Genomic DNA, 16,170 nt, shown 5'->3' on the forward strand with positions numbered 1-16,170 from the left:
GAGTTACCTGAAAATTCTTACAATAAATTCCCCTTGGGGATGAAGCTAACCTGAGTTTCATTTCTATTTCGTGTATATCTAAAAGTATCCAAAAAAGATAAAAGAGGCAAGTCTGTGTCAGCTATCACCACTGCCTTTGGAGTGTGGGTGAGGGGTTCACAGTTAGAGAGCCCTTTACCTGGGAGATGTTAGGCTGAAAGGTGCTATGCAAAGTCCTAGTTTCCACGTGTTCAGGGACCAGCCCCTGAGTCCTAAGGATGTGAAGGGCAAGGCGCTCCTCAGGGGCCCCGAGGTGTTGGTGCAGGATTTTGTTGGCTTCTGCAATAAAGAAGGACAGTGAAACAGGGATGGGCATCCGGGAACAGTTCAGCCAGATCGCCTTGAGGGATTTGCAGTACTTCACCCCAGACTCTGCAAAAATGGTCAGGCGGTGCCAGTGTGCAAACCAGCTTGTGAAAGAGTTGTTGATAGAAATACCTCCTGACTGGGCTTCCCTGGTGGCGCAGTGGTTAAGAATCCGCCTGCCAATGCAGGGGACATGGGTTCAAGCCCTGGTCCGGGAAGATCTCACGTGCCGTGAAGCAACTAAGCCCGTGCACCACAACTACTGAGCCTGCGCTCTAGAGCCCGTGAGCCACTACTGAGCCCACGTGCCACGACTACTGAAGCCTGGGCGCCTAAAGCCCGTGCTCCGCAACAAGAGAAGCCACCGCAATGAGAAGCCCGCGCACCGCAAGGAAGAGTAGCCCCCGCTCGCAGCAACTAGAGAAAGCCTGCACACAGCATCGAAGACCCAACAGGGCCAAAAATAAATAAATTAATTAATTAAAATTAAGAGAAAAAAAAAAAAGCTCCTGACCAAGAGCCCTGCCCCAACCAGGCTCATTTCTGACTTGTGGGCTGCCAACAGTAAAGAGACCAGAATGCTCCAGAATGTGTGAGAGCAGCCCCTATTTATGTTGGTGTCAGGGGCTCACTCCGTCTCCCAGACTCCCTTGCAGTTAGGTGTGGCCATGCAAACAAGGTAGGCTAGAATATAACGTAGGTGGAAGTGACGTGTGTGCCACTTCAAGACCTAGCCCATAAAACCCTCTCATGTAGGATCCTCTGTGTGCACTTTCTCTTCCGGATGCAGAAGAAAACAGTGACCTTAGACACCTGAGCTGAAGAAGGGCAGAGCTATAAGATGGAGGAGCCTAGTCCATGAAGCACTGTTTGGAAGAGGGCCACCCACCTGTAGGAGTACCTGTTTTGAATTTATGAGAAATAAACTTCTATTGTGTTAAGCCACTGAAATTTGTAAGTTTAACTATTACAGTAGCTAGCTAGCATCACTGTGGCATTTAAAAAACATAGTCCCCAAATTCTCTGTCACTCCTCCCATTGGGACGTGGGGTCTATGTCCTCTCCCTTTGAATCTGCAGACATATGTGACCACTAAAGAAAGGATGCTGTGTGACTTCCCAGGCTAACCATGAAAGGCCACGCTGGTCTTCTTGGGGTCCTAGCTCTGGCAGAAGCTGCCAGCCGTGTAAGGAGTCTGGGTGCCCAGAGATCACCCTACGGGAAAGGCCTGGGTAGGTGCTCTGGTCATCAGTTCCACGTAAGCTCCCATCCAAGAGCCAGCAGCAAATGCCAGCCGTGTGCGTGAGCCATCCTGGACCTCCAGCTCAGTCGAGCCTTTGGATGACTGCAGCCCTGGCCAACATCTGACGGCAGTCAACTGCGTGAGCAACTCAAGTGAGAACTGCCCAGGTGAGCCCTTGCTGAACAGCTAACCCACAAAACTATAAGTAAAACAAAATGGTTGTTATATGGGAAAAGAATCTAAAAAAGAGTAGATATATGTATAACCGATTCACTTTGCTGTACAGCAGAAACTAACACAACACTGTAAATCAACTATGCGCCAATAAAAATTTAAAAAAAAATAAAACAATATGGTTGTTTTCAGCGGCTAACTTTTGGGGTGATTTGTTATGTGACAAAAGTAACTGGAACAACCCTGACTGATACAGCTTTTTGGGGGTGCTGTTTAATTGTTGGGGGTAATCTTCTCCCTGGGGCCATGTTGCTTGCCAGTTTATTCCCAGTCCCTTTTGCAAGTTCTCATGTTAACAGCAGCATCGACATTTGTTAAACATCTTATCGTCCCTGATATTGACCAAGTCCTCTTAAGAGAGAAAGACAAATATAGTTTCTTACAATGTCAAGAAAAAACAGTTGAGGATCAGGAAGCACTTTCACTCCCGTGTGTCCTTGCTCAGCTTTCTCTGGATATCCCATGTGCCCTCAAAGCCAGCCCACTGCCAGCCCCTCCAGGAAGCCCTCCTCCCTACGAAACACTGAATCATGCCACAGCTCTTATGCTCTATTAAGCTTATTTCAGTCTCTGTCATAATGCAGTTAGCTGTTGATGTGTCAGGACAGATTGCATTATAAATTACTGCTTAGGAAAGAGCAAGACCCCGAGCTCGGATGTGAGCCAGATGTGAACTTAGCAGATTCTTCAAACCAGCCCCCAGCCTCCCTGAGCCTTCTCAGAGAAGGGCTGGGAGAATGATGGAATAAAATTGGAAGAGAAATTCTTCCACTACCGTCTGAGCACTTTTGAGCTAATTATGCATTACATGGAAATAAGTTAATTATTAGAACTTTGTGTTCAAAGCTCAAATGGCTATGACCTAAAAAGGTCAAGTGAAACATAAGACAGACAAGAAAACGTGTCCACTTTGACACCTGACATGACAGCAAAACTCTACTATAATGGGGCTTTTGTTAGACGGTCATGTGTACGGAATTCCCTATGGTATTAGGGCACTGCTCTGTCCACCCCCCTCCCCAATGCAAACCAGGCAGCATAAATGGGTTGCTGTACCTTGTAACCAGCTTGCCGTCCATGGCAATGTGCTTACCAAATTCATCTAGGCTGTAGTCTTGTCCTCCATATCTGATTCTACTTCCGTCTTCAGAAAGGACAGGTGGTGGGAAGCCTTTGAATCTGGCTACATTTTGAAGCAACTGTGTTGGTTTCAATTGATCTCGCCAGGTGTTTACTCCAGAACTGTGAATTAGATCCCACACCCAGAGTTACCGCAGGGCACACAAGTTCTTCTTGGATTCATACACACACATACTTATAGGTGCTCTCATGTTAACGGGGGAGCAGGGAATGTGCTCTACACGTTGGCTTTTGCCTAGAAATCTATTTAGGATTTAGAGACCTAAAATCCACAATCATTTTGGCCTCAGCCAATTGGTACTCCCCCCCACCCCTCAGTTTCCTCCTCTGTAAAAAATGAGTTTGACTGAGATCGCTGTAATCACAATAGGTAAACTTATAAATTAGAAATCACAAGCTATATCTCATTCAATACTACAGAAAGGCACTGTTTAGCACTCAGGGAAAGAGGGACATCACAGCATTGATCAGTTTGGAGGAAGGGGCAGGGAATTCCTGCCATCAAACGTTGCCAGCTCTTGGTCCCAGGCATCAAGGAGGGAAGGGGCTCAAAGAATGGGAGAGTGGAGACTGCTTCTTCAGCGGCTGCTACCTGCGCCATCCCCACAGAGCACTGCACTGCTCCAGGGGCCAGCGTTGTACACAGACGCCAATGGGAATGGGCAATGCTATGGTCCTGATTCTCTCTAAGATGATTCTATTATCAACAACGGTATCTACCCAACTCAAAGGAGCAGGGGCTCAGTTAAGACAGGCCCTGAGGTGGAGCGCCAGAGCTTCCCCAGGTATTAATGTTAGATGGAGCAAACTGTCAACACACACTTACACACAGTACTGCTCAGGAATGCCGCAGTGGGACCCAAACCGGGAAAGGAATCGGTTTTCCAGGTCAATAATCGTTTCTCCTACTTTTTCATCACGGGTAAATGTGTCGTAATCATAGACAGAAATTTTCAGGTCTTTTTCTTGAGGTAAGTAGCAGCTCAGTTCATACATTCTGAATAAACAAATGCGAGGTTAGAATCGCCATGATCCCACCCAGGTGTCTCACACAAACCAGGGCTCTGCACAAAGACTCCCCGGGCTGGGGCTGGGGCTGCAGGAGGAGGACATCATGGCTGGGATAACCAGGTGGGTGGCGGCAGGCAGGGGTGCTTGATTAAGTAGTGCACGTTAGTAATGAGAGCAACAGATTGTACACTTGCTCAGGAGAAGATCCGGGGCCTTAAATGCCTAACGAGAATCCCAGCTTTCCTGCTTACTGGCTGCGGGACCCTAGGCCAGCTACTTAACCTCTCTGTGCTCAGTTTTCTCATCTGTAAAATGGTGATAATAATCCCTACCATCCCATGTTGTTACAAGGGTCAAGGGAAGAAATGTTTAGAAAGCATTTGGTATGAGTGCATTACTCAAAACCCAATAGCTATAGTAGTAATAATAATAAATTATTATAAGTTATATAATAATTATTGTTAATAATTATAATATTATTAGCACATTTGCCTATTATCTGGGCACCCAGGCATCTCTACCCAGCTGGGAGATTAGTAAGGCACAAGCACCCCGATTTATAGCCCCCATATCTGTGCCCCTACTATGTTCCCTTCTCTGCCTCAACAGAGACCACTACCCCATGGAACACCCTGGACTCACCCCACAGGAGCATGAGGGTCTGGAGGGGGGAGTGGAAGGCTGCCAAGAAGGCCCCCTCCCTCCTCCCAGGCCCTCTGGCTCTGCCACTGATTTGTGGAGGCTTTTCGATAGTATCTGTATTAAAATGCAAACACTTCTGAGAGAACGATAAATAATCAAGCAGTAATTTCTGTGGTAGGTGAGCAATATGGCGCCAGTTCTGAGATGGTGATAACTGTACAGCATAAGCTCCAGATGGGTGGGGTTTGGTTCTGTATCTGCACACAGAGGGGTGAGTCCCATAGTAGATGCTCAATAAACTTTGTGGACAGAAAACTGTGAGAGGCGTCTTGCCTCTCTCCTCTCTCACTGTGCCTCCACTCCTCCTCCTGTCACTCTGGCGTGTGGACTGGTTCTTGCCCAAAGAGCCAGGAGTATTCATCTCTTGAGCAGAAGGGTGTGTGTCAGTGGGGCTCTGGAGACAAGCTGCTAGGGCGTCTCCTAGATACATCTCAGTGACTTCTCCAGGCTGCTGCAGCCAGGCGGGGGCCTGCAGGAGGAAGGCGGCCCAGGATAGAAGGTGCTGGAGTCATGGCCACACCTGAAGCACCATATCCACACGAGCCCCCAAATTCCATTACTGGATTCCAAGGGACAGGTAATATGTGTCCCTTGACAAAAAGAATTCTTTGCTCAAATAAGTTTGAGAACCACTTCTGGTGTTCCTCTGGGCAAACCGAAGGTTCTGAGAAGTCCTGCAGTTATCTTTTTAACCCAAGCATCTTGGTTTGATGAAGGAATACGTCTTTCTTTAGAACACAATTAACATCTTCTGGCAGACTGACATCCCATTGAATGTTATGGGATAACGATGCTGAACAGTGGCCGAGCAAGTAGGAAAGGTTGCTCCTTCCTGAATTCCTTTCGTGGAATCCCTGAGGGTCTCCGCTGAGAAGAAAGTCACCCTGGAAAAGACGGAGGCCAGGGACCGGAGCCGTGGGAGGGGCTGCAGAGCCAGTGTCTCCCTGGCTCCACCCTGCTGGGCGGGGTGATGTCTGCACGTTCAGGAGATGGCGATTGGCCGTGCGGAGCCTGACGGCATCACTTCCTTCCGGGGTGGCTCCAAGCTAGACTTTTCCTGCCACTTAATTAAGCTTGTGCTTGGCTCCTCCAAGATGAGCGATTCAGACAGGGCCGCCTTTCTCCCATAAAAGCTGGCTTTCGCTGCTTCCCTGTCTCCCTCGCATGGAGCCCTCCTTCCTGCCCTGCGTGCCTTTTCCTGTCTAGACCTCAGGGCTGGATCAGGGGAAGAAAAGGAAAACAATCAAACTGCCCTGCCAGAGGATTACTTCCACTGCCTGGCCCTGGCACGCGGCCCCGGGGTGTGCGGCACAGAAGGTGTGCATGTGCGCGCGTGCACACGCACGTACACACAAGAGAGGGAAGGACTGCATAAGGGCACCCACCAACAAACGCGAGTACAAAAGAAGCGGATGGGCAGGATAATAAAGCCAGAAATTAAAATACAGGCACACGTCAAATAAGAACAAAGTGTTCTCCTTCTCGGCAGGGTTCTGGGGAAAAATAACACTATTTTTACAAATACTCTGTGCAAAGAACATTTTTCTACAGGTGATGGCTTGGCCCGGAATATGAAACATTACCAAGAGTGTTGGAAAAGCCTGGGGCTTGGTCAGGAATTTCTACCTAAATCTTGGCTGCCCGGTGCACCAGCTGTGTGGACACAGCTCTGCTGCCCTGTTTCTGTCACCTGCAAAGTGGGGCCGCGACTCCCTGCCCTGTCAGCTGCCAGGTTTGACACTGAGGTGAAAATCAGATGGTGGTGGCCATGCAGACGCTGCGTTCAGGTGGCCTGGGCATGAGTCCCGGCTCTGGCGCCCAGCAGTGGAGTGAGTTGGTGCTGACTCCCTCCGTGCCTCCGTTTCCTCTGTTGTCAGGTGAGGGGAGCCCCTCAGAGTTGTGAGATTTTTGAGATGTTTTCTATGAAGGGCTCGGCACAGTGCACATCCACAGTAAAAGCTCCGCAAATAGTAGCTATTATTAAATGTGGAAGTAGTTTATAGCTGAAAAAAGCCCGTCCTCTTTAGAGGTCACTTGGGTGCACCTTACCCTTGAGAAGGTTCTGATGAGATCAGTGTAACAGTCCAGAACAGATGTAAAGTGGCAATGATGAAGACGGTAATGCTATTTCAAGAATCTTCGGGGGACTTCCCTGGTGGCGCAGTGGTTAAGAATCTGCCTGCCAATGCAGGGGACACGGGTTCGAGCCGTGGTCCAGGAAGATCCCACATGCCGTGGAGCAACTAAGCCCATGCACCACAACTACTGAGGCTGTGCCTTAGAGCCCGCAAGCCACAACTACTGAGCCCACATGCCACAACTACTGAGGCTGTGCCCTAGAGCCTGTGAGCCACAACTACTGAGCCCGCGTGCCTAGAGCCTGTGCTCCGCAAAGAGAAGCCATTGCAATGAGAAGCCCGCCCACCACAACGAAGAGTAGCCCCCGCTCGCCGCAACTAGAGATAGCCCGCGCGCAGCAACGAAGACCCAACGCAGCCATAAATAAAATCTTCGGGAACAGAAGACAGGGAGCAGGACATCTGACCCCATCACTTTCTGCTGCCTTCTCAGTTTTAGTAACAGAGTCAGTAACACATACACTGGCTCAAAGTGGTGGAGTCAAAGCATCCCAGAAAGAGCTCAGCAGGATCGGGGAGTGAGAACCACCTGTCACTACACGTAAATCACTGCCTACCCTTCTTGTCTAGAAGCCACAAACCCTCTGGACTCCTGGGCCTCATTACCCGCCCCCTGCCCCTCCAGGTCTCACAGCAAATCTCTCAGACTTGGTTTAGTTTTCTTCGTGGTACTTTTCACTTCCACAAATTTCTTGTATTTGTGCATTTACGTATTTATTACCTGCCCCACCGACTTGGATATTTGAATAGTTCACAGACATAGTTTCACAGCTTCTGGGCCTAGAGCAGAGCCTAGCACCCATTGCATCCTTAGCACAGAGGCCAAGAAGAAAAGAACCACAGAAAAGTGTTAGGAAATGCCCGTTACCTGCCGAACAGCGGGTTGAGAGTGTTGGGGATGTAGTGGTCTCGATCTTCCATTACTTTTTTGCCCAGTGTTATTTTTATATAAGGGTCACACTGTGGGGACAAAACAGACGGCAGGTTATGTCACCATGGGGTGCCAGTTCACGGCAGTTTCTGGGACAGACTCAGGTGTGACCCCACCCCCGCTCCCACGCTGGTGAGAAGGGGTAGCCTCAGACCAGGTCTGGGCAATGCTCCCTCTTGGCGCCATGCAGCCAGCGCTCGTTTGGAGGAGAGGCAGTGGCGAGGAGCAGTGACAAAGCAATCCTCCTCCGAGGTCACGTCTGTAAAATGAGAAGGGTGAACCAGAGGCTCCAAAGCCCCTTCAAGCTCTGAGATAAATCCCCACTGGGACAATCCTCCTGAACAGATTGTTTTGATAGAGTATCTTTCCCCTTGTAAGATAACAGAGCCCAGAAAGAAAGAACATGACAATTACTGTGGCTGATGACTGTAATTATGTTGCTATAGGAGAAGGCGCCACGCCCAGACTCTTACCAGGCCATTGTTGTCCTGGGGCTGGAGCTCTAAGCCGCGAACAATGTAAATCCTAACCGTGCATTCCTGTGGGACGCTGTCAGGTAGTTCCCGAAACTGCCTGGGAGGGGCCGGCACGCTGGGGTCATCCGACAGGGGGTAGATTCTGAAGGAGCCCTAGGAGAGAGACACACAGATGTACTCGCAGGACCTTGGGCGATCAGGGCAGAGGGCCTGGGGCAGTGTCCTTTCCCCCAGGACACTGGGGGCAGCCACGGGGGCTGTGGGATTGGGGGATGAAGGGCTGCGTTTTGTGAAAGAAATGGCTATGGGGTGCTTTGTGTGTTTCCAGTGGGGAAAGTGAGTGATGATAAAGTAATTACTTAATAGATCACATGGGAGAAGAAAGGGCAGGGCAGAGGTAGGGAGGCCTGGCAAAAACCTAGGCAAGACATGGAGGTGGCCTGGACCAGTACGATGGCAAAGGAGGTGATGAGAAGTGAAATTCTGCACATTTTTTGAAGATAGGAATAAAAATGATTATTTTTTAAACTCAATAAAGTATAAAGGGTGATTTCCCTTTTTTAAAAAAAATCACCCCTGTAAACCCCCTTCCATCCACTCCCAAGCAAACTCCTATTCATCCCTCAGGTCTCAGCTGAAAAGTGTCACTTCTTCTGGGAAACCTCCCTGATTGCCCCTGGGTTGGATATGTTTCCTAACACTCTGTTCTAACCCCGCACTCACCCCTATTGCAGCACTGACCTCTGCATCGTCACTGTCTATTTATTGTCTATATTCTTCACTAGACTGTGAGCTTCCTGAGGGAGGGAAATATTTCTTGTTTATCACTCTATCTCCAGGACCTAACACAGGGCTGGGCATGAAGCAGGGACACAATAAGCAGTTTCTGAATGAGTGAGCCATCAGGCCAGCTTGAGAGGCCTTATATTTTATCTTGAAACCAGCTTACGTACAAGAGAAAGCACTAAAATTGGATTCAGAACATGTGGGTCTTAGTTCCAGCTACTTTCACTCAGCAAAGCAGCATGATGTAAGCACCTACCATGTGCCAGGTACTGGGGGCCAAAAAATGAACTCAAGGAATCCACTCTGGCACAGGGGTGTTAAATAGGTTTGACTCTCATGCTATCTTTGATGGCTTGGTGGAAAGCTATAATGAGAAGGATTTTGAAACCACATGTAGGATAAAATGGTCTGATCGATTAGCAATGTCTGCTATTGGAAAGGATTAGGAAGTAACAGCACGTCTGCCACGGATTTGCCAACTGTGGTTGGAGGGAGGGGCAGTTGTGAAAGCAGATACTTACAATGTGAAAGGTACTTTAGTAGCAGCGGGGACCCAGGGAGCCTGGGGTAGGAGTGAGTCACCCAGGGAACACTTCACAAAGAATGTGACATCGGAGCTGGCTGGCGCTTAAAAGAATGAGTAGGAGTTTGTCAGACCACAGAGAGGGAAGGAAGGGCATCCAGGGAATGAAGAAGAACTTGTCCCAGAGCTCCAAGTTGTGAGAGGATGGGGTGTGTTTGGGGCTTGGAGAGGATGCAGTGGCAGGAGAGACAAGAAGCTTGTGAAAGGCCAGCCCAACCCTTGGAAGGAGTTGAGACTTGACCCGGTGGAAACTCAAGCGATGTCTTTAAGCGGTTGAGAAACACGATCAGATTTGGTTGCGTCAAGGATGGACTAGAGTGTGGACGAGAAGGGTGGCAAGGACAGTGGATTGGGAAAGTGCTGCATTGGTCCTGCTGAAAGCCTGGTTGGGGGGGGGGGAGAGAGAGAGAGAGAGAGAGAGAGTGAGTGTGTGTGTGTGTGTGTGTGTGTGTGTGTGTGTGTGTGTGTGAACTAGAGCTTAGAGAGGCTGACTCTACAGGATTCAAGGCTGCTTGGCATCAGCAGGGAGAAAGATACGGAGAATGGCTTTGAGTGTTCTGCCCCCGACCCCACTGTCCTCTTCCTTGTTAGCATTTTCTAGCATCCTTCAGATGTCAGAGGATATGTCCCTGACCCAGAGATTGGTTGTCCTTTATCCTAGGTCTATAAAGAAAATAAAGGTGGATTTTAAACAGGACAGACACACATGTTTTACTCACCTTAAACTCTCCTACCACAGAAGGATCTTCATTCTCATCTGATTTGCCTCGATACAGCTTGAAAGTATCTGAGAAGTCTGTCAGGCCCTCGAATTCCGTTACCTCCTCTAGTTCACAGTCATATATCTGCAAACCATCAACAGATTCTTAATTTCTCATTAAAATACAGGTGGAATCTAAAATCAAAAAGACTGACAGTACCCAATGGGCATGAGATGTGGATGGAGCGCCAGAACTCGCACATTGCTGGCTGGAGTGCAGAATGATATGACCACTTTGGGAAAGTGTCTGGCAATTTCTTATGAAGTTACATATCCAGCTACTCTATGATGCAGAAGTTGTATTCCTAGGTATTCATCCAAGAGACATGAAAACATGTCCACATGGTATTAGAATGTCCATAGCAGCTTCATCATCAGGAGAATGGATAAACAAGTTGTGGTATATCCATACAACGGAATATGACTCAGCAATTAAAAGGCGCAAACTACTGATGCACAAGACAATATGATGGATCTCAAAACTACTGTGTTGGGCTAAAGAAGCCACACACACACAAATCCGTATTGTATGAGCCCACTTATTTGAAGTATAAAAAAAGGCAAAACCGATCTACGATGATGAAATCAGATCAGTTGTCTCTAAGAGGGTTGGAAGGTTGTGAGAAATTGAATGGAAAGGGGTACAAACAAAGGAGTTTTCTGGGGTGATGGAAATGTTCTTTGCCTTGTTTTGGTAGTGGTTTATGTAGGTGTATATACAATTATCACAACTCACTGAATGGATTACTTTATTGTATGTAAATTATACCTCGATAAAAAGCTAGAAGAGGAGGAGGAGGAAGGAAGGAAGGAAAGAGGGAGGAATGGAGGACGGACTGTGGGGCTGATCTAATTTATTTCTCTAGATAAGCAGTTCTTTACATGCTGGTGTTTCTCAAGCTGCATTGAGATGTTAGGACAATCACATGAAAGAAAGTAGATTTTTCCACGTTCTGAAAAAATGAATAAAGAACTGGAAAACCCAAACCATTAACAGAAAGATCATCCATAGCCAGACCGGCCTAGTCCAATAGCTTGTCTTCCTCCTGGACACAGAGTTGTGATTGTACACTACATACATGTAAAAGAATCAACTTCTCAGCTAGTGAAACTGATGCTCGTTCAGAGGACAGAATAAAGCATGTTGACATTTCATACTTTTTTGCAAGAGCACCATGACTTTGAAGGTCTCCCTTGGTCAAAATGGACAATCGTTGGCCTAATTAGTGCGGTGCCAACCCATTCCCAACCCTCGGCCAGATGTCCCCAAGCCTTAAAGTGGCAGTCACATAACCATAAATCAACAGCTGTCCTCAAGCCCGAGGAATCTTGGCAAAGCCAAAATCCATCACAAGGGGGCTCCCCAGGAGGCCAGAGGTGCTCCTGGCCCCTCAGCCTCAGCACCCACCATTGGACCTTTCAGTTTTTCACTCAGCTCTGCCTGTGGCCAGTTTTAACGCATGTCAATCCCCCACCGACAGTAGCATAGGCCCAGGTACCTGGAGTTTGGGATAGCCTTTCTGAATATATTGTCCACATTTTTCATGTTCCCCTGTGGAAGCATAATATTTACTCCACCAGTCAATAATTTCTTCCTCCTAAAGAAAGACACATGAAAATGGAAAACTCTTTAGTGGTGCCCTGGATTTCCAATCATTGCAAGAAAACTCATATGTAATAGACAAGAGAAACAGGTACTTCTGAACCTAAAAGAGGCAAGATTATATGACTCTTGTTTACATGCACCAAAGTATTCAGGATTCTTCTACCCAGAAGCTGGAGGTGAAATGATGATCCTTGGCCAATGAAATGTGTTTGGCTTTAATGGCCACAGCTACACTAGATGATTTTCTTACATTCTATGGATACAATCTATTCATTTGTTTGTTTTTACTCTTTTATCCTGTTGACTTGATATTTACATATGCAGATAAAAGAAAACCTTCAGTATGTGTTTACTATTTCATCCTCCAGTATGTGTTTTCCACTGTTTCATTTCCTTAGCCCTTTTAGCCAGCAATGCGTTGCAAAACAAAGCTCACTAAGCTAAGAGTGGGTAAAACTGGTTCTAATTCAAGTTCCATCCTTTACGTTAGAAGCCATACCCTTATGTTACAAGCCACACCACATCAGGTACGTTGTTTAACATCTCTGAGCATCACTGTCTTCATCCACTGAATAGGATAATAACACTACCTGCCCCCATCCATCTCATAGGATTGTTTTGTTTTGTTTTGTTTTGTTTGGCCACGCTGTGTGGCATGCAGGATGATCTTAGTTCCCCAAGATCCCCGACCAGGGATTGAACCCGTGCCCCCTGCATTGGGAGCACAGAGTCTTAACCAGTGGACCACCAGGGAAGTCTCTCATAGAGTTGTTCCGGACATGAAATAAGATCATTAGGAGAAGGAGCTTTGAAAATTATAAAATGTGAAGCAAGAGTAGGGAGGCATCATGGTTTGTTTAGACCAGTGGCTCCCAACCTATTCTTGGAGATTCTAATTCAATCAGCCTGGGGTGAGACCTGGCACCCAGGATGCTTTCAAAAGTTCCCCAGGTAACGTGCAGCCAGAGTTCAGAATCCGGTGGTTCTTAGACTGGGCAGAAGGGACAGCATTTAGAATCACTTGTGCAACATTCTCAAACTGTAGAAGGCTGTAGTTTATCGAAGGCTGCTATAAATTCCACTCAGATTTATAACAAGAATAGATCCCATCAGACCCACCCATGGCTTAATCTACCTAGGAAGAGTGAGCTTGCTCAAAATAGTGTGTCACCAGCAACATGGCCTCCTCTTCCATCTGGGGGGAAGGAAGAAGGAACACTCAAGAAAAGCTATTTCTTATTTATATATGGTATATATATATATATGTTTATACATACACCTACAGTTATTTCCCCTTCATGGATCAGTAACCCAACCCTGGATTTAAAATTTTATTTATTTATTTATTTATTTATTTACATATCAGCTATAGGAAGAAAATACATGAATCTTAAGTCTAGCAAAACGTGTATAATAGTTACCTTTTCTGTTAGCTGCCCATCACATATATATGGGCAGGAAGAGGACAAACCATGTTCAGGTCACATGGAGACGGAGACCCCATGAGCATTAGGTTCAATGAGAAAGAGAAAAGGAGACGTTATTTTTCATCCATGCCTTATATTATCAACATTTTGATGGATTATTTATTCAATTCAAGATGATCTCATAATTAAACACACCTTATTGGTTTCTTCTCTGAAAATGTGCAGAAGAGTTACAAACAGTATTAAAATAAAAGGGTTGGAGGTAGCCACCCATGTCCCATGTTTTAATAGAGTTAGACAATCAATCTGTCCACCAGCATAGTGATCACAAAGGGGGAGGGGTGGGGTGGAGGTGGGGATGAATACAGTTGCTCATCTTCCTGCCCCAAACCTTTTATTCCATTTAGCTTCTAAAGTATATCCCCAACTTGGCCTAATTCTCATTCCTTCAAAAACTCCTGTCCCAAGATGTTTATGTCCAACATGACTGCAGCACCATCACGTAAGCATCTTCTCTTGATTTTTCCCCATGCCGACAATAAAGCACCAAATACATATCCATCCATAAATGGATGTCAAGTCTCTCATTGGCCAAATCCTCCCATTTGAGCTTCTGCGTGGAGAATCCACCAGGAGATGAGAGAATGGACAGCTAGGATGCTGGGGCTTGACTTGTCTCTTGGTACCTGCTGGAACATCAGCCAAGCTCACCCTTAGGGGCAGTTTGAAGAATTGCTACCTCCTAACTTCAAGTTCATTTCCACTGTGAGGGGACAGCGACTCCTCACTACAGGCGCTTCCTGCAGGGAGTGCCGGGCGGCCACGGGGCTTCTTCTGCAAGTGCCCCTCGGCATTTTCCGCATCGACTTTTGTTCAGCACACAGAAATGCCAAGAGAGGCAGAGAGACAGATAGACATAACAATTCTTTCTATTAGATTCATGTCAGAGCGCGATTAAAAGTTAAATCATCACAGCTGAATTGAGATTTTGGAGAGAGGGACTTTATGCCAAAAGTGTTTTCACATTCTGAATGGTTCCTGAATTCATATATTTAGAGTCTGTTTATTCACATCTATTCTCAGCTATTTGAAATCATTTCAAAGAAATGAATAGTTTATGATTTAAAAAGCGTTATTCAGAACAGATTGCTGATGTTAAAATCTAGGATTAATATGGGAGAATTTATTCATGTCCGCTTGCTCATTAGTTCACGTGGCAAAGTAGCTGAAGCAGCTAAAGTAACTTGCTTCATTATATCCAAACGGCATAGAAGATTCTCCCCTGAAGCTTAAAATAATCACATTTGTTTAAAGATCGTCTTTCACTCCAAAATCTAGAAAGAATCTGAAAGGAGAGTTCAAGTCTTTAGACCGAGGTCCCCGCAGCCCCAGGCAGCTTCATGCATTTTCTTATCATACATACATGCACTGTCGTTGAAGAAGCCATTTTGCTGAGAGCTGTTGACATACTGCTTAAGCACTGGAATTGGAAGGTAATTGTTGAAATGGCCATGTAGGAACGTCTGTGTTATCTGGCTAGCACTTAGCAATTTGTCCCCAGTGCTTATTTCCCGCTTTACTTGTGGTGGTGCTGAGCACATCTGTTAAGAGCTCCCAGGGTCACCACAAGGTAGTGGTGTGAGTTTCTGTGAGCCCGAAACTGTCACCTGAAGCCACATTCCACAGCTCCCATCAACAGCACTGTGTGGACCCATTCCCTCCATTTACCAATAAAAGGCTTGAATTGAGTTAGTGGTAATAGGTATTCATTACACACACATCACATGTACATGTAACACATGCATATCACATGCATGTATGCATATTACATGCATGCACATATATTACATGTATATGTAATCCAGGACATCAGCAAGCTTGTCATTGGCTCTTCCAAAGCTCAACTTTGCTCATTTGACTTTGCATAGATGAGTGCTATATTCCCCAATGAATAGGTGGTATCAGATTTTTAGAGGCAATTCCAAATAGCCTTTCTTATCAACACAGTATACCTCCAGTAGGTGTTAGGAGAGCAGCTGAGTGAAAGTTATTTATAGTACATGAGAATGACTGATACTACCTTCCTCAGTCCTGCTAAGTTGCAACTTAAAATATGATGTAAACTCAACTTTCACAATGTGTCGCTACAGTAGCCTCATCTGTTAACTACTGTTAAGAAATGAATGAGATTGCGGCATAGACTGGCTTTATTCTTCTTCTTGGGCCTCCATACCTGGGGCTACTGAGTATACAGAAGGCCCAAAGAAGAGCTGATTGACAATGGGAGGCAGGAAAGCTGGAGGCTGATTACAGAGCAGGATCTTAAACTGGCTTTTTCCAGAGTTGTTGTGAAAACGTACATAAAAGATCTTAAGTATATTATACTTAGCTTCTCCCTAGGCTACTACTGTTTTATTGGGAATATTTGGGGTTGTTTATAAAGTGAACATAGTGGTTTTGCATATTTGATACTGTCATTTCTGACTGTGGAGGATTCTCAGGGAATAGAATCAAACACACTGCTACGCAGTGCTGGCTGTAGAGCCCACATTTAGTATGGTCCAATTGTTAGTGAGTTTAATGCAGTGGGAAGAAAGTGGATTTCTTTAAAGGCACTGTTTATGGACATAACACATTAAAGTGCAATCATGTGCACTTTTCGGCCAGTTTGCACATTAAAACATGCTGTGAAAGTCCATCGTGAATGCCAACAGGAACGGGGAGATATTTGATGTTTTCTTTTTTCTGGGCTGGGAACTTTTTTTTTTCCCTCTCCTTCTTGTCGAAC

At 46.3% G+C, this 16,170-nt stretch overlaps 1 protein-coding gene across 4 annotated transcripts in view; it reads right to left on the reverse strand.

The window, feature by feature from the left end:
* Positions 1-16,170, reverse strand: part of MYOF (myoferlin) — a 164,789-nt gene that overhangs the window by 15,533 nt on the left and 133,086 nt on the right. For 2 of the 4 annotated variants that reach the window (XM_082339373.1, XM_082339372.1), the window contains 9 exons: positions 14,806-14,862; positions 13,377-13,388; positions 11,849-11,947; positions 10,309-10,434; positions 8,218-8,373; positions 7,682-7,773; positions 3,789-3,959; positions 2,916-3,064; positions 179-318 (listed from right to left, as the gene is read on the reverse strand). In XM_082339373.1, the coding sequence (XP_082195499.1) occupies positions 179-318; positions 2,916-3,064; positions 3,789-3,959; positions 7,682-7,773; positions 8,218-8,373; positions 10,309-10,434; positions 11,849-11,947; positions 13,377-13,388; positions 14,806-14,862 (1,002 nt within the window). The remainder of the gene's footprint in view (positions 1-178; positions 319-2,915; positions 3,065-3,788; positions 3,960-7,681; positions 7,774-8,217; positions 8,374-10,308; positions 10,435-11,848; positions 11,948-13,376; positions 13,389-14,805; positions 14,863-16,170) is intronic. The other 2 variants (XM_082339375.1, XM_082339374.1) reach the window with 1 other exon arrangement.

This window comes from Balaenoptera borealis, assembly GCF_965194805.1.
Source record: "Balaenoptera borealis genome assembly, chromosome: 10".
Classification (NCBI taxonomy): domain Eukaryota; kingdom Metazoa; phylum Chordata; class Mammalia; order Artiodactyla; family Balaenopteridae; genus Balaenoptera; species Balaenoptera borealis.